The 23419-nt window shown below is 49.8% G+C and overlaps 1 protein-coding gene across 1 annotated transcript; it reads right to left on the bottom strand.

Annotated features, from left to right (window-relative positions):
* Positions 1-1379: 1379 nt before the first annotated feature.
* Positions 1380-2571, bottom strand: LOC118472252 (uncharacterized). Its single transcript, XM_035960187.1, has 2 exons — positions 2527-2571; positions 1380-1946 (listed from the first exon to the last, which is right to left on the bottom strand). Exon 2 carries the CDS (start codon positions 1938-1940, stop codon positions 1557-1559), a length of 384 nt encoding a protein of 127 aa, XP_035816080.1. The 5' UTR covers positions 1941-1946; positions 2527-2571; the 3' UTR covers positions 1380-1556.
* Between the last annotated feature and the right edge of the window lie 20848 nt (positions 2572-23419).

The raw sequence follows: 23419 nt of genomic DNA, 5'->3' as shown, positions 1-23419 counted from the left end.
GTTTCGGTCTTAGTTAGTCTTAGTTAGACAGGGTAGTTTGCTATATCCTGTGCATGTATGTTTGTCATGATGAACTATGTTTGGTTTGGATCTTTGTAATGATTGTCACCAGAGTGTGGGTATCCCCTGCATTTTGGTTTATCTATTATGTTAATGGAGTTAGTTATATAGTTGGGAAACCCCTTTTATTCCACTTTCCTTTCTATCTGAGAAGCTGTGTGGGCTGTGTTGGAGATCAGTGAAGATGCTCATCTGTTCAGCGCTGTTGAAGAATTATATACTCTTTTCCTATGCTGCAAGATTTGCCAGATCAGTTCTGATGTGTGGTTGCATTCTGCAGATGTCAGAGGACAGGCGCGGAGGAGGAAGGCGTGCTCAGCAGGAGCGAGCCGCTCAACAGGAGGAGGTGCCCCAGCAACAGCACCTACCGCCCCCGCCCCCGATGTCGATCGAGCAGATGTTTCTGATGCAAACTCAGGCAGTTCAAGCCATCGGTCAGACTTTGGCCACCATTCAGCAGCAGCAGCAACAGCAGCAGGCCCCACCTCAACCTCAGATGCCTCAGATGCCCAGAGACAAGCGTGCTGAATTCATGAGAGGTCATCCACCAACGTTCGCTCATTCTTCTGACCCCATGGATGCTGAAGATTGGCTGCGCACTGTGGAGCGGGAGTTGCATACCGCTTAGTGCGATGACAGGGAGAAAGTTCTGTATGGTCCCCGTCTGTTGAGAGGAGCAGCCCAGTCATGGCACTAGTAGAGATCTTATCATCGATGACGTTCGTATTGCGTCACTGCATGTGTATATATCGTCACAGAGTAAGGTTTGTGACGAATTTGTGACGAGTTCGATTTGGTCATAGGGGTCGCGTCACATTTGATGTGTTGTGACGGACTACTCAGTTTCGTCATCGATGTGTATACATTCTGTGACGAAAGGCGCGTTGTCATGGAAGTGAATGCATGCTATGACGATCAGTTGTGGTCATAGAGGAAGACACTTTTCCGTCATAATTCGTCGTCTGCCCGAGCAAACTGACGGCGTTGTTAACGCCATTTGGTTGCTGTGACGGTACGGTATCGTCACAGATAGAGCCGTGGTTTGGTCATTACCAGCCGTTTGGAAGGTGCTGATGCGTATGACGTCAGCGCTGACGTGGCTAGTGACGTGGCAGCTGACGTCAGCGCTGACGTAACGCTGACGTGGCTAGTACAGTGGCAGCTGACGTGGCATATGTTTTATTATATGCCACCAGTTTGGTCACAGATGTGCAGAGAATAATTTTATTGGAAATTGCAAAATATACTAGAACAGAGGAATGAGCACACAATTCCATATTCCATAGATGAATACAACTAGTATTCCAGTGTGCATACAAACTAAGTGGACAACACTAAACTCAGTTCATAGCATCACCACTTGAGTTCACATTTCAGTTGAGTTTGCACAAACATAACAGCATATAATCAAAAGTTGACACCCACGAGCAACTAGAGTTTTTGGGTACCCTCATGTCAAAGAACAGGCCAAAAACAGCAGCTCTGACTAGCAGCCCTCATGTCGAAGAAGAGTTACCATGCAAGGACAAGAGCTTCTTGATGAGCACATTGGTCTCCTCCATCTCCTTGCTGTTCTTCTCTGTTATCTTCTTGTACTCCTCCAACTCCATTTGTGTCCTCGCCTGCTGTTCCTCAGCTTCTTCACATTTCTTCCTGAGCTGGTCGAGTTCACCTTGAACAGCAGCCGTCGCTTCAGCTGCAAGTTGTTCCCGAAGCTCACTATGATTTGATGATGAAGCCTTGGAGGTTGCCGATGTTTTGATGCCGACGCTTTTCAGGAATTGGTGTGAGCTGCTCTGGGACAGCACCTTCGACACAAGGTGCACACTGGATGCTGGCATCTCACCTTCAGCAACAGGTTCAGCCCTCAAAGCCTCCATATGAGACTGAAATATCATGGACAGAAACAGTTACATGTTATTGCTAATGAGCAACAGCAAGATGCTGACAATAATGTGAAAACAGTGACTTTCATTTCTAGTGCACGGGTCCTACAAGGCATTAACAAAGACTATGAAAAATAGACTGACAGACTCTAAAAGCTATACATTTGATGGCAAATTATAGCAGATTATAGCAGTTACAAATTATAGCAGATTTGCTTAAAAGCTATACATTTGATGGCAAATTAAAAGCTATACATTTGAAATACTCTATAAATAGACTATGAAAAATAATGTGAAAACAGTTACAAATTATAGCAGATTTGATAAACAAAGACTCTAAAACCTATACATTTCTAGTGCACGGGTCCTACAAAAAATAGACTATGATATTTACTTTCATTTCAGAAATTTGATGGCAGACAAATGGCAGACAAAATAGACTATGATCTGAACTCCCCTGGGATGGGACAAGCGATCTCACTCATCGATCTCACTCCCCTTCGTTCCATCGACCCACAGCCAGCCTCCCTCATATGATCTCATAAAAATTACACTAAATAAAGAAAACAAATGAACTTACAAGTGCTTCTCTTGCCGGTTCACTCAGGCCACGTTTGGAGCTGGTATGACAGGTCTTGAAGGCGTCCACCGCATCTAGTTCTTCAGTCTGGTCTAAGCTGGGTTCTTCTCGGTTTCTCTTCTGCTTCTGTTTCGTGGATAAACAATCACAGCGAAGTTTGCTCAGATCAAATGCAATAGAAGTTGAGTGCACAAGTGCAGGTAGTAGTACAAGGTAATAGTTACTTACATATGCATGTAAGTGTGCCACATAGCAGCGAGAACCCGTAGCCTGATGAAACTTGACTTGACTGCGGTTCTGCTTGTTCTTTGCACTTATTTCCTACAAGAGAATGAACATGTCAGATTAGATCATAGGTTCAATATGCGAAGATCCTTTGCAAACGTATAGTGAAAGAACAATATATGACAAGATACCCATACCATGTTCTTTGGATCAGACCACTTTGCAACTAATGCCCTCCACTGTTCATCAGTCATGTAAGATACAGGAGAAGTTGTGCTAATCTCATTTGCAGGTACACCATTGAAGTATTTCTGCTTGAGCCGATAACGCTGGTTTTTTACCGCAGAGCGTAGCATATCGGTGCAAGCTTCCTTTGTTGCCTTGTCCTCAGTGTTAACGGACAAGCGCCCCTATGCATATGACAATTCCATAGTTAGTCAATTCAGGTTAAGCAGTATACAAGTGAACCATAGAATCAGTAATGCACTTACATTTAGCTGTGACACAAAGCTGTTGTAGTATTTCTGGTCGTCCTTGTAATCTTTCCAACGAGTTAGGATAGGCATGGTTTCCCGAATAATGATGCCAGCCTCTGATGCAAACTTGGCAGCTTGAACAGGTTCATGTGGCCTTTTTTTGCCTTCCTCAACAGCTATGGGCAGTCTCCTTTGCATAACTTTAGTCATCCTGTCCAGTTGTTTTCCCTTGGTTGCTGCCCTGGGTCTCCTTGGTGCTCGCTGTGTAGGAGCTACAAAATATAATTCGCTTTTATTGAATAATGAAATTGTTTTGTTTCATGCAAATCAGCAAAAGAGATGCCTTATTTGACTGAAAAAATAGAACTTGCCTTCAGTTTCTTCATCTCTAGCTACATTGGCTTGAGCATCACCTGTACTGTCATGAGCAGCATCATGAGCAGCAGATGCCATGTCTTCCTCTTCAGCTCTGCTGAAATGATCAGCAAGTCCAGGTGTAGTACGGCTGTTGCCTTCAGCATCACCTGTACTGTCATGAGCAGCAGATGCCATGGCTTCCTCTGCAGCTCTGCTGAAATGATCAGCAAGTCCAGGTGTAGTAGGGCTGTTTGGTATGTGATCATTTCCATCTGTTGGTTCCTGTACATTGTGGCCATCTGTCTCTGTAGAGTGAAACCTTTTTGAAGATTGCTCCTCTGGTTGTGCACCTGCCCTCACTCTCTTGCTGAACCTAATGCCTGGAGCCATGTTGGGGTCTATCTTCTTCTTTGAAGCAAGGGTTGTGTTTCTACCTCTTCTAGGATACTGTCCACAAAAAAAAAGTCATGTGCATTTAAAAGCAAGACCATATATTAATTAAGAGGTATGAAATAAAGAATATGAATCTAAAGGCATGAGCATATATTAAACACCAGATAAAAAACATTGAAATGCAATGCAACTATTTGGCATCCACTACTTTGAAGATAGAAGGAGCACCTTCATTGCCAGGGGTTTTGGCTGCTCATAATATTCACTGTCATCATCAGTATCTCCTTGATCATCATCGTCAAGGAGATAGAAAAAGACATATGAATCCGAATCTGAACTATTATTTATCTTGTTTGCTGCATGTTTCCCCTTTGTTGATGCAGATGGTGAGACAGAATTATTTAGAACAGAAGTATATTTGTTCAGACCCAAATCTTGCATCTTCTTTATATTCTCCTCCACTTGTTTATCCCGTCTTCTCTCATAAGCAGTTCGCTCATGTTGAACTACTTGCAAGATAGATAAGAACAAGCATACTGTGTGTATTAGATAATGTAAAGGATTTTACTAAAAGCTAAGAGGTACTACTATTTGCAGGGAAGGATTTGACTAAAAGCAAATAGATAAGATGTGTAGATTCAGTCATTATGAAGCTTGGTTATGATTGTGCAAGTTCATAATTGTGGTTGCACTGTAACTGTAGTGTTTCCCCTGTTTGGTTGTGGAAATCTTTATGCAGGCTTAAACAATGTTGAAAGTACTAGCTAGTACATTGATTAGGCGATGTAGATTTACACAAGCTGATGAACAAAAAAAGTGAAGATATTCTCATCTCTTTCTACCAGCAAGGTTCAAGAAAGCACTAAGCGCTGAGCGAGCGGTATGGTGGTGAAAATGCTTAAGCGTGATTAATCGTGCTTAATCATTTTTGTTAAAAAAAGAAAAAAAATACATGATATTGGGCCACCCTGCAGCAGCCCTTAACCCCCACCTCCTCTCTTCATGAGTCTGCAGCCCACTAGGCCCACCTGCCAGGAGGCTCAACGCAAAACCCCTCTCCCGTGATGACCTAGTACTCTGCTGCCTCCTTCCACGCCCCGCGCCGCCGCCCTGTGCTCTCCGCCTCCCTCTCCCGAAGCCTATCCTCCTCCGTGCCGTACGCTCTCCGGCTCCCTCTCCCGAAGCCTCTCCTCCCTCGTGCGATCTTCACCTCTACCGTGAAGCCGCTCCGCCTCTCTCTCACCAATCTGCTGCCTGCAGCCATCGTAGGTCCGTCCGCTCTCTCTCTCTCGTTGATCCGTCGATTTGCTGCCTGCTGGATTGACCCCGGAGGTGTTCCTCCTCTTCCTCTCCCTCCTCTACTCCCTTAAACATGCCGAATGGGCACGATTAAGCAGGGCCAGCGCTTGATTGCCCGCTTAGTAGGTAAGCGATGCGTTGACCCTCTGTGCAGCGCTTAACCGCGCCTAATCGCACGCCTAATCGCGCTTTCTTGAACCTTGTCTACCAGTACTAGAAACATAAGTTCTCTACTAAAACATGGATGTGACTGCATATAACACAATGTAAGGAACCAAACACAACTGTATGAGTGCACAATGATTACATAAATCAATATACAATATCTCTGATAACAACGAATGAATAATTAAACTAAATCTAGCGATGCTTAGGGTTTAGGTGTTGGACCTTTCTGACTTCTGTGCCTCCTTTTGTTCACCATCAAGGTCGTCTGCGATGACCCAAATCCAGCGATGTTAGGGTTTAGGGGTTAGCGAGAGCAATGTGGATGGGGCGTGTTAGGTGGAAGGGGCGAGAGAAATGCGGATGGCAATGAGATAGAGCGGGATGCGGCGAGTGAAGTCGGCGCCGACGCAGCTCATCGACGCGATTAGAGGTAAGGGGGCGGCTGTGAGGTACCTGGTCGAGGGGGCAGGTCGTCGACGGCGGATGTGTCCCAGCGGCGGCGGTGAGGTTCCTGGTCGAGGGGGCAGGTCGTCGACAGCCGTCGTGTCCCGGCGGCGGCGATTAGGTTTGGAGAAAGTGGGGGAGAAAGAAGAGTGGGGGAGAAATAAGAGGAGTGCGGGAGATAGAGGATGAGAGCGGAGTCTGTTTTAGTGACGACGGCGAAAATGTTTTTGGCGCCCAATGTGTTTGGCAATGCGGAGTCTAATGCGTTTAAGTATACTAGCGCTGGGTATATGTCGAAAACACGTGCATAGCCTAATGGTTTGACTTCCTAACTATAAGGCCGAGCTCCAAGGTTCAAGCGCCTGCAAGGAGACTTTTTTTGTGTTTTGCATACCATTTTATATTAATTCTTTGTTTTTTATTTATCTCTATGTTTTTTTTGCAATTATCTATTCATGGACACATTAGTTGGGTTTATGATCATGTTATAATATTTTGAAATATTTTTGCAATAGTGGTACTATACATCTCTCACTTGCAATAGCATCTCTCACTTAGTAATTAGCCTTATATGAGAGATGTATGCATTTCTTAGGATGTGTGTCACCACTTTGTCCGAATGAGTTGAAACTATTTTGTGAACATTGTACACCAAAATGAATGGTCCATGCAAGTTTTTAGAGTTTTCTAGCTAGGCTATGGTATTGTAACAAATATCTTTACGAAATACAACAAATAATTACAGTAATTAGTAAACTAGGTCTGAACAATGCATAACTGCACACAACATCATATGTTGGTTCAATAATCATGCCATTAAAGTTTAAAATGGTTTGAAGAAAGTGGTAGTATTGATCCATCACAAGCATGAACATCTCTCACTTAGTAATTAGCCTTGTATGAGAGATGTATGCCTTTCTTAGGATGTGTGTCACCACTTTGTCCGAATGAGTTGAAACTATTTTGTGAACATTGTACACCAAAATGAATGGTCCATGCAAGTTTTTAGAGTTTTCTAGCTAGGCTATGGTATTGTAACAAATATCTTTACGAAATACAACAAATAATTACAGTAATTAGTAAACTAGGTCTGAAAAATGCATAACTGCACACAACATCATAGGTTGGTTCAATAAACATGCCATTAAAGTTTAAAATGATTTGGAGAAAGTGGTAGTATAGATCCATCACAAGCATGAACATGTCTCACTTAGTAATTAGCCTTATATGAGGGCTGTATGCATTTTTGTAGGATGTATGTCACCACTTTGTCAGAACAAATTGCATGTTTTTGTCAACATTGTACACCAAAATGAAGTGTACATGCAAGTTTATAGATTTTTCTAGCTACCTAAGGTTTTTTAGCACTTATTCTTTAGTAAAATAACAAATACTTACATTAATAGTTAAACTAGTTCTAAAAATTGCACCGGCACAAAACATCATGGTACACCTCCATTAACACCCCAAAAAAAGGTTGAAATGATTTGGAGAAACGGGTGCTATACATGTAAATAAATAAAAGAAAAATTCGAAAATGATTGAAAAATGTAAACAAAACAAAAAAAACCTACCTATCCCAAAGCTCGAACACAAGACGCCAGGGTTCACAGCAGCAAGGAGTTACCATTGGACTAGTCACGTTTGTTCGTTAGTAACAGAGCGCAGTTATATTTAAGCATAAACTGTTCTCTGTCCAGGATGTAACCGAGCGCCCAGGTAGGCCAAGGATCCCACGCCGTGTGTACACGTGGGCCGTTTTTTACTAAAACTCATCTGTGACCAATTTATTTCAGCATTACGTCAGCCGATCAAGCCAAATTAATCTGTGACGTTCCTTTCATTTTCGTCTATGACGTTCCTTTCATTTTCGTCTTTAATATTCAAGTCTAATCTTCGTCCCTTGTAATTGTTGACGAAGCTATCAATTTGGTCATAGAAATGTATCAATCTGTGACTGAAGTCACCAGCGTCACTAGAAAATCGTCACTGATGATCACATTCTTACTAGTGTGGTGGGAGTCTTACCTCGCCACCCATGCCCATCCTGATGCCATCACTTGGGAAGAGTTTAGAGGTAGTTTTCGTCAGTACCATGTTCCTGCAGGTCTGATGACAGTGAAGAAGGAGGAGTTCCTGGCTCTCAAGCAAGGGCCATTGTCTGTCAGTGAGTACCGGGACAAGTTTCTGCAATTGTCTCGCTATGCTCCTGAAGATGTCAACACCGATGCCAAGCGGCAGTACCGTTTCCTGAGAGGCTTGGTTGACCCTCTGCAGTACCAACTGATGAATCATACCTTCCCGACATTCCAGCACCTGATTGACAGAGCAATCATGACAGAAAGGAAGCGTAAGGAGATGGAGGATCGTAAGCGCAAGATCAGTGGACCCCAGCCTGGAAACAGCAGTCGTCCTCGTTTCTCAAGCAATCAACCTCAGCAGTTCAGGCAGAACCAGCGTCCATCTCAGCATCAGCAGTTTCAAAGGCAGTACCCTCAGAATCAGTACCAGAACCGTCAGAGCAATCAGTCAGGAGGTCAGTTTCCAAGGCAGAATCAGCAGGCACCTCGTCTTCCTGCCCCAGCAAACCAACAGAACAGTCAGGCAGCACCAGCTCAGGTTGGAAACAGAGCGTGTTTCCACTGTGGAGAGCAAGGCCACTGGGTGATGCAATGTCCGAAGAAGGCAGCCCAGCAGCAGTCAGGCCCCAATGCCCTAGCAAAGCAGAATGTGCCTCAGCCTGGAGCAGGCAATCGCCCTCAGCCGCGCTATAATCATGGAAGACTGAACCACTTGGAGGCTGATGCAGTTCAGGAGACCCCCGGCATGATAGTAGGTATGTTCCCAGTCGACTCCCATATTGCAGAAGTGTTATTTGATACTGGAGCAACACATTCTTTCATTGCTGCATCATGGGTAGAAGCACATAATCTTCCAATTACTACCATGTCAACCCCCATTCAAATTGACTCAGCCGGTGGTAGAATTCGAGCCGATAGCATTTGTTTGAATATAAGTGTGGAAATAAGGGGGATAGCGTTTCCCGCCAACCTTATAGTAATGGGTACTCAGGGAATAGATGTCATCCTAGGGATGAATTGGCTAGATAAGTATCAGGCAGTTATCAGTTGTGATAAAAGGACCATCAAGTTGGTGTCCCCACTAGGAGAGGAAGTGGTGACCGAGTTAGTCCCGCCTGAGCCAAAGAAAGGAAGTTGTTATCAGATAGCTGTTGATAGCAGTAAAGCAGACCCAATTGAGAGTATTAAGGTTGTGTCCGAGTTCCCAGATGTGTTTCCAAAGGACGTACCGGGTATGCCACCAGAGCGGAAAGTTGAGTTTGCCATAGAGCTTCTTCCCGGAACCGCCCCTATCTTCAAGAGAGCTTACAGAATATTTGGACCAGAGTTGGTTGAACTTAAGGAGCAGATTGATGAGCTGTCAAAGAAAGGTTACATTCGGCCAAGCACCTCGCCTTGGGCCGCCCCTATCCTATTTGTGGAGAAGAAAGATGGCACCAAGAGGATGTGTATCGATTACCGAGCTTTGAATGAGGTCACGATCAAGAACAAGTATCCTTTGCCCAGGATTGAAGATCTGTTCGACCAGTTGAGGGGAGCCAGTGTGTTCTCTAAGATTGATCTGAGGTCAGGTTATCACCAGCTCAGGATCCGACCTTCAGACATTCCGAAGACGGCTTTCATTACCAAGTATGGGTTGTATGAGTTCACAGTGATGTCTTTTGGTTTGACCAATGCGCCAGCATTCTTCATGAACTTGATGAATAGTGTATTCATGGATTATCTTGATAAGTTTGTGGTGGTATTCATTGATGACATTCTGGTTTATTCTCAAAGCGAAGAAGAGCACGCAGATCATTTGAGGATGGTATTGCAGAGATTGCGAGAGCACCAGTTGTATGCAAAGTTGAGCAAGTGTGAGTTCTGGATCAGTGAAGTCCTGTTCTTGGGTCACATAATCAACAAGGAAGGATTGGCTGTGGATCCGAAGAAAGTGGCAGGCATTTTGAACTGGAAAGCGCCAACAGATGCCCGAGGAATCAAGAGCTTCATTGGAATGGCCGGATATTATCGGCGATTCATTGAAGGGTTTTCGAAGATTGCGAAACCAATGACAGCGTTGCTAGGCAACAAAGTTGAGTTCAAGTGGACCCAGAAATGCCAAGAAGCCTTTGAAGCGCTGAAAGAGAAGTTGACTACAGCGTCTGTCTTAGTCTTGCCTGATGTGCACAAGCCCTTCTCGGTGTATTGCGATGCTTGTTACACAGGTTTGGGATGTGTGTTGATGCAAGAGGGAAGAGTTGTGGCTTACTCGTCCCGACAGCTGAAGGTTCATGAGAAGAATTACCCAATCCATGATCTAGAGTTGGCAGCAGTGGTTCATGCACTGAAGTCATGGAGGCACTATTTGTATGGGCAAAAATGCGATGTTTACACAGACCACAAGAGTCTGAAGTACATATTCACTCAGTCAGAGTTGAACATGAGGCAGCGAAGATGGTTAGAGTTGATCAAAGACTATGAGTTGGAGATCCATTACCATCCAGGCAAAGCAAACGTAGTGGCAGATGCTTTGAGCAGAAAGAGTCAAGTCAATCTGATGGTCGCTCGTCCGATGCCTTATGAGTTGGCCAAGGAGTTCGACAGGTTGAGTCTCGGATTTCTGAACAATTCGCGAGGAGTCACAGTTGAGTTGGAACCTACCTTGGAGCGCGAAATCAAAGAAGCGCAGAAGAATGATGAGAAAATCAGTGAGATCCGGCGACTGATTCTAGAAGGCAAAGGCAAAGATTTTCGAGAAGATGCAGAAGGCGTGATATGGTTCAAAGACCGCTTGTGTGTTCCCAATGTCCAGTCCATTCGGGAGTTGATCCTTAAGGAAGCTCATGAGACAGCTTATTCGATTCACCCTGGCAGTGAGAAGATGTATCAGGATCTGAAGAAGAAATTCTGGTGGTACGGAATGAAGAGGGAAATCGCAGAGCATGTGGCTATGTGCGATAGTTGCCGAAGAATTAAGGCAGAGCACCAGAGACCTGCTGGATTGTTGCAACCGTTGCAGATCCCTCAGTGGAAATGGGATGAAATTGGTATGGATTTCATAGTCGGATTGCCTCGCACTCGAGCCGGCTACGATTCCATTTGGGTAGTAGTGGACCGTCTGACCAAGTCAGCCCACTTCATACCTGTCAAGACCAACTACAGCAGTGCAGTATTGGCAGAATTGTATATGTCTCGGATCGTTTGTCTTCATGGTGTGCCAAAGAGGATAGTGTCAGACAGAGGAACGTAGTTCACCTCTCATTTCTGGCAGCAGTTGCATGAAGCTTTGGGCACGCATCTGAATTTCAGTTCAGCTTATCATCCGCAGACAGATGGCCAGACCGAAAGGACCAATCAAATTCTTGAAGACATGTTGAGAGCCTGTGCGTTGCAAGATCAGTCCGGATGGGATAAGAGATTGCCTTATGCAGAGTTTTCCTATAACAACAGTTACCAGGCCAGTTTGAAGATGTCACCATTTCAGGCGTTCTATGGAAGGAGTTGCAGAACTCCGTTGCAATGGGATCAGCCTGGAGAAAAGCAAGTGTTTGGGCCAGACATTTTGCTTGAAGCCGAAGAGAACATCAAGATGGTTCGAGAGAATCTGAGGATAGCACAATCAAGGCAGTGAAGCTACGCAGACACAAGAAGAAGAGAGCTGAGTTTCGAAGTCGGAGACTTTGTCTATCTGAAAGTGTCACCGATCAGAGGAGTCAGAAGATTCGGAGTGAAAGGCAAGCTAGCACCCCGCTACATTGGTCCGTATCAGATTCTTGCAAGACGTGGAGAAGTGGCCTATCAGCTCAGTTTGCCAGAGAATTTGTCCGCAGTGCATGATGTTTTTCATGTGTCTCAGTTGAAGAAGTGCTTGCGTGTGCCAGAAGAGCAGTTGCCAGTGGAAGGTCTTGAAGTCCAGGAGGACTTGACCTACGTTGAGAAGCCAGTGCAAATCCTTGAGGTTGCAGACAGAGTCACCCGAAGGAAGACCATCAGAATGTGCAAAGTCAGATGGGATCATCACTCTGAGGAAGAAGCAACCTGGGAGCGTGAAGATGATCTGATGGCTAAATACCCTGAGCTCTTTGCTAGCCAACCCTGAATCTCGAGGGCGAGATTCTTTTAAGGGGGATAGGTTTGTAACGCCCTGAATTTGGGGGTAGAATTTTTTCTTCTTTTCTCTCACCAAATTCGGGCGTTACTCTCTTTTCTCTTTCCCCGTTTGCTCTTTCTTCCCAACTTCAAACCAGTATAGCGGCAGGTGTCCGTGTCAGGTATAAACCAAAACCTAAGTCTCATGAGTGTTGCATCATGCCGAAGCACATTTCTTTGCCTGATGTTGAATGTTCGTCTCGTTCCGTTCCGGATTTCGGTTCGCGATTTAATTCCGTTTAGTGGTCGCGCTCGTCGTGGGTTTTCGATCCGCGAAGTGGCCCGGTCCAGCCCAACCTAGCCCAGCCCAGCCGGCCCGGCCCGCCCCGGCCTGCGCGCCCCTGGCGCCCAAACCCCCCCCCCCCCCATGCGCCCCCCTTCCCTCTCTCTCTCTCATTTGGATCTCCCGCGCAACAACCTCTCCTCTCCCTCTTCCACCTCTCTCTCCCCGTGGTGCCCTAGGATTTGGAGACGGCGATCACCGGATTTTGGACCCCGAGGTGAGCTCCCCTCCCCTTTCTCTCTCTCTCCCTCTCCCTCCTCTTCTTCCCCGCGCGCGCGCCCTCCCTCTTCCCTCTGCCCGCGCCCGACCCCGACCCCGCCCCACCCCGGCGGCGCTCGCCCGTGGCGGCGCTCGGCCCCGCCCGGCTGCCCTCCCTGGCGGCGTTCGCCCGCCCGCCCCGCTCCCTCCCGCGGCGGCCCCGCCCGCTCGGCCCCTCCCCTCCCCGGCGCGGCGATCCCGCCCCCGCCCCTCCCCGCGGCGGCGCTCGGCGTCCGCCCCCGGCTCGCCCGCCCGCCCCCGCTCCTCCCCTGCTCGCGCGCAGCGCGGCCCCGGCGCGCCCCCGGCGTGGCCCGGCGCGGCCCCGGTGGCCCCTGCTCGCCGGCGCGGCCCCCGGCCGGTTCAACCGCCCCCCTGGCCGGTTCAACCGCCCCGGCCCCAGCTCGCCCGCCCGTTCCCCCGTCCCGGCCTCGCCCGACCGTATCTTCGCTCGCCCGCGCTCGCGGTGACTATTCGTTAATTAGCGTGTTGCGTCGCGCGCTTCGCCGCGCGACGGGTTTTGTCTAAAATTCAGATTGTATCTTGTGTTGCGTCGTGCGCTTCGTCGCGCGACGATCCATTTTTGTTTCAGGTTGTTTAAGGTGTAACGCCGCGTGTGTATTCACGCGACGTTCCACTTTGGACTCAGTTTAGTCGACGTATGCCGTCGTGCGCTTCGTCGCGCGACGCTTAACGTCTCTTCTTAACTAAGGCAAAGTGTCTCGTTGCGTGCTCGGTCGCGCGACGAGTCGTTAACTTCTTAATTTGTTTTAGAGAGCTTTGTCGCGCGTCTCGCCGCGCGACCATCCTTTTATTTATCTCCACCTGCTTATAATAATTAGACATGAAACATGACTTTACTTTACGCTAAACATAGTGTCTACATTAAATTCCCTTCCATTAAGCGAGTGGTTAATTTATAATCATGTAACGTGATCGTTTCTCGACTGTCTTTTTCCCTTTCTCTCTTAACCGTACTCGCGAGCCTGCGTAGAATGTCTGTTTACTTATTGCGTTCTATTGTATGGTGTACTGTTCTTTGGTATTAAATATGTGGATGTGTGTATGTTTGCGCTCGCATAGAGAACGATCCGGTTGAAGAGCCCGAGGAACTCGCAGGAGAAGCCCCTGAGCAGCAGTCGTTTGGTGGAGGCAAGTGTCCCTTGACCTATCTATGTCCTATTCATTATTTAATTCACCTCCCGCTTTACACATTTATGCCTAAGGATTGACTAGCTTTTGATATCCATGTCCTTGATTACCTATTTGGGTTGGATTATTATTACCTAGCTTTATGCTATTGCTTAACTCTAATCAATGAACATGATGAGATTATCTATGATACGCTGTTTTCCCCTCTCTTATTATGATGTTATGCTCGTGGTCTTCAAGGGGACTCGAGCGGTTTCTCGAGTGCCTCTCCGTAAGGACCTGTTCTATGGATGACCGCCCGGGAAAACAGTGCAACCATGAGGGTAGAATGGGGTGCCCTTAGCTGAATAATTAGAGGATCCGGGGTGTAGTTCACTTAGCCGTCGTGCCGTCAATGGGGCTCGGTGTATGCGGCTCGCTCTGCCAAGGTTGATTTGTCCCTTGGGGAGGAGTGCGGTACATTTAGGAAACCTAACGGGTGGCTACAGCCCCGGGGAATCTTTGTAAAGGCTACATAGTGATGCCCTGCTGGGTCACCTTGGTAGTGATCAATGGAGAGTCATGATCTCCGGGCAGAATGGGAATCACGGCTTGTGGGTAAAGTGCACAACCTCTGCAGAGTGTTTGAAAACTGATATATCAGCCGTGCTCGCGGTTATGAGCGGCCAAGGGAGCTCCAGTGATTAGTGGTACTTGATCAGAGACATTATGGTACAGGTGGTTATGAGATTGATGGTTCTGGTTATGATTATGCCTATGGTAATGGTAAGTGGTATTCTTTCCGTTTGGAAAGAGTACTTTGGGTTAACAACTTGGGTTAATGCTAAAACCTGGCTTTCTATTAGTAAGTAATAACCTGACCAACTAAAAGCAACTGCTTGACTTATCCCCACATACAGCTAGTCCACTACAGCCAAACAGGATACTTGCTGAGTATGTTGATGTGTACTCACCCTTGCTCTACACACCAAACCCCCCCCCCATCCCCAGGTTGTCAGCATTGCAACCACTGCTCAGGCGAAGATGAAGCCGTGGAAGGAGACTTCCAGGAGTTCCAAGATTACGACGAGTTCTAGGTGTGGGTTAGCGGCAACCCCCAGTCGGCTGCCTGTGAAGGCCGCGTTTATCTACGTTTCTTTTCCGCACTTTGATTTATTGTAAGAACTATATGGATGTCTCAGACGTATGATGTAATCAACTATTTCCCTTATTAATGCTATTTTGAGCACTGTGTGATGATGTCCATATTATGTAACTGCTGTGTACGTGAATAACTGATCCTGGCACGTACATGGTTCGCATTCGGTTTGCCTTCTAAAACCGGGTGTGACAGACCCGGCCCACTAGTCCCTTCCGTTAACCCTAGCCGCCCCTCCCCCCTAATCCCCTTTTTGGTTGCAGCCCCCCTTCCCTCTTCCTTGCTTGGCCCCCCTCCTCTCTCCCTCTCCTCCCAAGTGTTTGCAGCCACACCACCTAACCCTAGCCACCCCCCATCTCCTCCTCTCTAAGGTGCCATTCCTTGCCGCTTGGATCTACGTCGCGTGATGCAAGTCCCCCATTGGTTTTGGTGGAGGGAAGAAGGGAGGAAGGAAAGGGGGAGAATTCAAGGTGATTTTTGTAATTATATCTTTTTTATTTGTGCTGCAATTCCATTGAATAGATGTTACGTATACGAATTGGTAGAGGTGCTGTCCAGAAATTTAGTGGGTGGGCGAAAAACAGTAGTTCTAGTGATTTCTGGGAATTTTTCGTGGGTAATTAGTGGGGATCAGTGGGAGAATCATGTAGAACTTTGTCATACCTTTCTAATGAGTACTTATGCGCTCGATTCGGAGTTATATTTTGGTAGATATCGCTGTTTGAATCTGGGTATGTTGTTGTCCAAAAAAACAGATTTGCAGGTGGGCGAACAACAGTAGTATTGACAGTTTCTGTGAATTTTTCGTGGGTAATTGGTGATAATCAATATGATAATCATGTAGAGCTTTGTCATACCTTTCAACGAGTACTTATGCGCTCGATTCGGAGTTATATTTTGGTAGATATCACTGTTTGAATCCGGGTATGTTGCTGTCCAAAAAAAAGATTTGCAGGTGGGCGAACAGCAGTAGTATTGACAGTTTCTAGGGATTTTTCGTGGATAATTGGTGATAATCAGTATGATAATCATGTAGAGCTTTGTCATATCTTTCCAACGAGTACTTATGCGCTCTATTCGGAGTTATATTTTGGCAGATATCGCTGTTTAAATCTGGGTAGGTTGCGGTCCAAAAACAGATTGCAGGGTTTATCTTTTGGACTGTGTTGGGATAATTAGATGTTGGAATTTAATTGTAAATTGTATACAAAACTGGTGGGGAATTTTATGTAGATGCTTCCGTAGTTTTTGATTGATATCACTGCTGTTATAATTTTAAAGTTATGAAATTATCAAGCAGCGCCGCTGCAATTTAGTGGTGATGGAGAGAGTTGTCGCTCGCGACGGGTTGGAATTGTGCGTAGGTGCGGCGTTGTTTATTAGCGTTTGTTATGTGAATTTGTGCACTAAGGTGTGTGTCAAAAACAGGTGGTGGACTTCCGGATCGTACTTAGTACCATTCCAAATTCCCGGTGAAGGCAAGTAAATACAGTGGTGGTTGCTACCGTTTGGTTTGCATCCTATTCCCTGTCATTGAGTATGCATAAGTTTTAAATATGTTAATCATTGAATTCTATGATGAAGTTTATTTGTTCCAAAGTATTAATTCTCAATTGTCTAATATTGTGGATGATCATGATTTGGTAATTATATATGTGGTTGATTCCCATCTTGGATGAAGTTGAAGTATCTTTTTGAATCACGTTATATGAAGTGTTGTAGGCATGTCATGCACATCGCATCATCCATCTTGCATTCTGAAGTTATGTCGTGATCTTATAGTCCGACCGTACCGGTACATTTTTAGCATCGTACGTTGCCCGAGGAGGGGTACGATGCGGCTTCATATCCTTAGAGGTATGAAGGCAGAAGTCATCCTTGCATTTGCAGACATTTGCACTCATGAGGTATATATGAAGTGTGACATTACTATGTTACAATTGTGGTTTCTACCTGCGAGGTGTGGTAACTAGGAGTGTTGTACGTTGTATACGTGCTGCACCTTCGTAATAAGAAGGTTGTGAAATCAAGTGGTGGTAAAACAATGTTCTTATGTGGTTAAACAGTTTGATATTATTTTACTTGCTAAGATGTGTCATCTCACTCTTGCATTACTCAATGCAGGTACTTGATACATGTTGGGAATGAGGGGAGTAGCAGCACGTCCACTTTCACTCTCATAATAACGCTGCCCAGGCGCAGCCATGATTTAATTAGAAACTTGTTGTCAAAGGAAGTTTGTTTTTTAGCTAGTCGTGCGCACTGGTTAATTCAGTTCATGTCGTATGTTTAACTTCCCTTTGCTAGCCAATTAATAATACTTAGTACGTTTTTTCATGATATATGTTTATACACTGTTGCCCCCCCCCATTTATGCAATTTTGCAAAGGAGATGCTGCCGAAATTTTATATAGATGTCAGATGTGTAGTTCAGTAGCATTCCGGGGTGTTTGTGGTACCCGGGGTGTTACACAACCGTCCCTCCCGACGTATTCTCCCGAGACCTACATCAACCCTTAGTCAAGACCGACGACACGCCCGAGCCCGAGAAGGCCTCGGCCCAGCCCGAGGCACCCTCGGCTCAGCCCGAGGCACCCTCGACCCCCGAGGGTGAGGCACTGCGCATCGAGGAAGAGCGGAATGGGGTCCCGCCTAATCAAGACTGGGAGACCCCGTACCTGCAATATCTCCACCGAGGAGAGCTGCCCCTCAACCAAGCCGAGGCTCGGCGACTGGCGCGGCGTGCCAAGTCGTTCGTCTTGTTGGGGGACGGGAAGGAGCTCTACCACCGCAGCCCCTCAGGCATCCTCCAGCGATGCATATCCATCGCCGAAGGCCAGGAGTTATTACAAGAAATACACTCGGGGGCTTGCGGTCATCACGCAGCGCCTCGAGCCCTTGTTGGAAACGCTTTCCGACAAGGTTTCTACTGGTCGACCGCGGTGGCCGACGCCACTAGAATTGTCCGCATCTGCCGAGGGTGTCAATTCTACGCAAAGCAGACCCACCTGCCCGCTCAGGCTCTGCAGTCAATACCCATCACCTGGTCGTTTGCTGTGTGGGGTCTGGACCTCGTCGGTCCCTTGCAGAAGGCACCCGGGGGCTACACGCACCTGCTGGTCTCCATCGACAAATTCTCCAAGTGGATCGAGGTCCGACCCCTAAACAGCATCAGGTCCGAACAGGCGGTGGCATTCTTCACCAACATCATCCATCGCTTTGGGGTCCCGAACTCCATCATCACCGACAACGGCACCCAGTTCACCGGCAGAAAGTTCCTGGACTTCTGCGAGGATCACCACATCCGGGTGGACTGGGCCGCCGTGGCTCACTCCATGACGAATGGGCAGGTAGAACGTGCCAACGACATGATTCTGCAAGGACTCAAGCCGAGGATCTACAACGACCTCAACAAGTTCGGCAGGCGATGGATGAAGGAACTCCCCTCGGTGGTCTGGAGTCTGAGGACAACGCCGAGCCGAGCCACGGGCTTCACACCGTTCTTTCTAGTCTATGGGGCCGAGGACATCTTGCCCACAGACTTAGAATACGGTTCCCTGAGGGCGAGGGCGTACGACGACCAGAGCAATCAGACCAACCGAGAAGACTCACTGGACCAGCTGGAAGAGGCTCGGGACATGGCCTTACTACACTCGGCGCGGTATCAGCAGTCCCTGCGACGCTACCACGCCCGAGGGGTTCGGTCTCGAGACCTCCAGGTGGGTGACTTGGTGCTTCGGCTATGACAAGACGCCCGAGGGCGGCACAAGCTCACGCCTCCCTGGGAAGGGCCATTCGTCATCGCCAAGGTTCTGAAGCCCGGGACATACAAGCTGGCCAACAGTCAAGGCGAGGTCTACAACAACGCTTGGAACATCCGACAGCTACGTCGCTTCTACCCTTAAGATGCTTTCAAGTCGTCCGTACACCTCGTTCACATACAAAGTCTAACCATCAAGGAAGGGTCAGCCTTGCCTCGGCAAAGCCCGACCCTCCCTCGGGGGCTAGAAGGGGGGCACCCCCTCTGCATCAAAATTTTTCTCGGAAAAGGTCTTTCTGCCAGAACGTCTTTCGTGCTTTTCGACTACTTCGAAAGTGGGATCCTGAAAATGACGGAGTACACGTAAGCAGCCAAGGCCGACCGAGCCGAGGGACTCCTACGCCTCCGGGATACGGATACCTCACTCATCACCTTCTGAGATAAGTAACTCACACTCGGATAAGCGATTCCGCTGACCGAACAAGTCTTAATGCTCGAGAACCTTTCTGCCGAAACGATTTTTCATGCCTTCTCGACTATATCGATAGCAAAATCCTACGGACGAGTAAGAGTACACGTAAGCGGCAAGGCCGACCGAGCCGAGGGACTCCTACGCCTCCGGGATACAGATACCTCACTCGTCACCTTTCGTGAAAAGTAACTCTCGCTCGGACAAACAATTCTGTTACCGACAAATAAGTCCAGATACTCAAAACAAGAGGAAAAGAAACGCAGCTTTACAACACAACGACAGTATGTTTGGGCCTCGGCGGCCGCAAAAAACATATGCATACTACAGGCGAACCGATCCTGCAGGCTCGGACGTCGATGGAGGGGGAACAGCAGCACCCTCGGCGTCAACTCCGCCTTCGGCGAAGTCCGACCGAGCCTCGGACGGCAACACGGTCGGAGGACCTCCGCTCCGAAGGACGACGTCAGCACCACGACCGGGCCATCGCCGCCAGGGTCTCCTCCAGGAATCTGGCCCGAGTAGACGGCTTGACCGGCCGCCCCGAAGCCTCAGCCAGCTGTCCCCCGAGGACATCAGCCTGGCTCATGGCCTCGGCAACTCGACTCCGGCGCTGGTCCCGCCAGTGGACGGCCCGGCCAGGCCCCGGCCGACGAAATCTTCTTCTCGAGCCAACTCTGCCTCTGTCCACACTGACACCGCTGCCTCCGGCTCCGGCTCATCGAAGAGCGGCCGAGGGTTCCTTTAACTAAGCAAGAGAAGCCTCGGGCGGCAAGGCCGACCGAGCCGAGGGACTCCTACGCCTCCGGGATATGGATACCTCACTCGTCACCTTCGCACGAGGCAACTCACACTTGGTTAAGCGGTTCAGTTAGCCGACAGGCGAGTCCTAGTGCTCGCAATGAGGAAAAAACACGGCTCCGTGCCGAAAATACATACATGTTCAGGCCCCGACAGCCACAATGAACAGACACTGGCACTCAAGGTGCCATTACAAGCGGAATTCCGGTTCCACCTCCGCAGGTACGAACAACCCCCCACGTTGGAGGGCCTGCGGAGCAACAGAACGCCGACGAGACTCCATGTGGCTCACCGCCGCCCGCTCCGGCAGCAGCGACAACGACTTCCGCCCCGGGCGGCCAAACAGCAGCAGCGATGACCTCAGGGCAGACGCTGCTGCAACAAGGCCCTCGCCCGCGTCCTCGCCCAAGGGACGAGGACATGCAGAAGGTCGTAGAGTTGGAGGTCAGTCCGCGGGTGGCGCCGGCTATCTCGTCGGCGGAGAAACCTCTTCCAGCTGCCTCGGTGGGAGGTGGCACCGGAAGCAGCGCCGAAGCCGCTCAGACCGGAGAGCCGGACACGCGGCAGCTGCCAGCGCCACGAACGGCGAACGCCCTTCCCCCGATCACTGAGGGAAGGAACGGGCCGCTGCCCGCGCGGAGACAGGCCCCAACTCGGCGCACTCCCCTCCCCAACACTGATGATGAACATCCTTGAAGCTGAGGGAGGGGCAGAGGCCGCAGCCCGGCTCACTTCTCCCCACCATCGAACTGGTGGTCACCGTCTTGGGTGACCACCGGCGAGGGGATGCAGCCGGGCTGTCTGATGAAAATCCTTGAAGCCGAACGATGGCTGAAAGGTACCAACTTCCACGAAGTTGCGTTCCTCCAACGACGACAAGGCGGAAGAACCGCGGGCGCTCCCCATCCGGGGGCTCGGAAGGTGGAAGGACACGAGGCATGAAGGGAGTGCGAGGACATGGTTGCCTTCCAAGGGGGTCACCCTCCTTTTAAAGGCAACTCTCCCCACTTGCGTCCTCAGCCGTCGCGAACCGAGTCTTCTCCAACACACTCCAAGGTCCTCCCCCTACGACACGGGGGCTGGGCCCCACGCGTCATGCAAGCGGGCCCAAGGCGGAAGAAGCCAGACCGCCGCGCGCGGTGCGCGTAACTGCCCAGCGGTTACAAGCGCTTCTCCACTTTTGCCTAGACATGCGGGTGAAAGAGCGGACCGCCATGCAGGCGGCATGCAACCGCACCAAGGGGGCGCACCCTTTCGACTTTGACACGTCCAGCATGGAGGCCCAGTCCCACACGTCATGTAACCGGCGCGCCGGTTACTACGTGCGACAAAATTGCACCACCACTCGCGCCACTACCGCGCCTTCTCGACTGTGGAACCGGTACCGCGACTCGAGGCGACCCTGCGCGTGACCCAACAGTGCCAGCCGAGCACATCGGTCACGGGACAGTCAGCCGCGGGAGAAGGCGCGACGGTCGATACGGCCAGAAGTGGACCGGCAGTAATGGCGGTGGCAGGCGGGCGGAAGCGGCGGTCAAGTCGTCAGCAAGCTCACGTCCCCTCCTGGGACAGCGAGAGAGCCCTCTCCCACGGCGTGAAGACGACGCGCCCGTGTTCCGTTCCTCGAACGGCTCGCGCACGCACAACGGCTGCCCCGCGAACCACTCGTCCCGTCGCACTAACTCTGCGGCAGGACATGCGGCACCTTTGGCAGGCGAAGCAGGCGACGCTTTCACCTCTGCCATGATGACCGCGTCAAAAAAAGGTGTGCCACGTCGTTCGATTTCATATCCTTTTCCACTTCCTCTTCCTCTCTCTTGCTACAGGGACCGGGAAAGGGGATACTCCGAAAGGGATCCTTCTCCGCGAAGGAAACGGGCCCCGAGCCCCCCCTACTGATCAGAGGTTCGAAGGCTGGCCCCTCGGAAGGGTTCAACAGCCGCCTCAGAGCACTCGGGCTCCACGCCCACTACTGGTCAGAGGTTCGAAGGCTGGCCCCTCGGAAGGGTTCAACAGCCGCCTCAGGCCACTCGGGCTCCGCGCCCACTACTGATCAGGGGTTCGTAGGCTGGCCCTCGAAGGGTTCGACAACCGCCTCAGACGCAGAGCGAGGGATGACCCTGGGTACGTTCGATACATAACTAAGGCTCGGGCTACGCTCCCGAGGTACCCTAGGACATTTCCGAGACCAACGGGAACGATTTTGTAATGGAATCCCACCAGAGGGAGGCATCGAGCCCTCGGACCCCGTCAAAAGGGGACCGGGTCCGGCAAATCACCCGCAGGTACTTTTGGAGCGCGCCTCCGGGCCACTAGCCGACCCCTAACGAACGAGGCATGGGCGTCCACTCGGATTACCCGTTAGCAACTCACTGGAGACACCATGTTCGGCGCCCTCCGAGGGCAACATGGCGCTTTCCCCCCTCCTTCTTGCGGAAAGGTGATGCAGGGGCGTATGTAAAAAGCCGAGTCTGTCCTCGACCGTCCTCTCGCTCTGTGCGGAGGCTCGGGGGCTGCTCTCGCAAACTTGGCTCCGACTGAACCGTTGACAGCGTCAACATACCAGCCCGAGAACTTGGGACTCGACTGTGCACCCGGGCTACGGCCAGTTCGCATGAGGGAACAACCAGACCGGCCGAAGCATCATGAAACGCACTAAGACCTCGAAGGAGTCAAACCACTCCTCCGAGGCCTCGGGGGCTACACCCGGCGGGTGCGCTCGCGTGCACCCACCGGAACGAAACGCAACCGAGAAAGGTCGGTCCCCTTGCAAAAAAGTGCGACAAAAGCCTCCAAGCGAGTATCAACACTCCCTTCGAGGCTCGGGGGCTACTGTCGGGGACCATAATTAGGGGTACCCCCAAGACTCCTAATCTCAGCTGGTAACCCCCATCAGCACAAAGCTGCAAAGGCCTGATGAGTGCGATTAAGTCAAGGCTCAGTCCACTCAAGGGACACGATCTCGCCTCACCCGAGCCCAGCCTCGGGCAAGGGCAGCCGACGCCGGAGGATTCACGTCTCGCCCGAGGGCCCCCTCAAGCAACGGACACACCTTCGGCTCGCCCGAGGCCCAGTCTTCGCAGAGAAGCAACCTTGGCCAGATCGCCACACCAACCGACCATATCGCAGGAGCATTTAATGCAAGGATGGCCTGGCACCTTATCCTGACGCACGCTCTTCAGTCGACAGAGCCGAAGTGACCGCAGTCACTTCACCGCTCCACTGACCGACCTGACAAGAAAACAGCGTCGCCTGCGTCACTCCGACTGCTGTGCCACTCGACAGAGTGAGGCTGACAGCAGCCAAGTCTGGCCTCGGGTGCCATAGGAAGCTCCGCTGCGCCCGACCTCAGGGCTCGGCCCCCGTCTCGGCCTCGGAAGACGACGAACTCTGCCTCGCCTGACCCTAGGGCTCGCACTCAGCCTCGGCTCCGGAAGACGACGAACTCCGCCTCGCCCGAC

Source organism: Zea mays, chromosome 6 (assembly GCF_902167145.1).
Source record: "Zea mays cultivar B73 chromosome 6, Zm-B73-REFERENCE-NAM-5.0, whole genome shotgun sequence".
Lineage (NCBI taxonomy): Eukaryota > Viridiplantae > Streptophyta > Magnoliopsida > Poales > Poaceae > Zea > Zea mays.
This window is presented reverse-complemented; position numbering and strand designations above follow the sequence as displayed.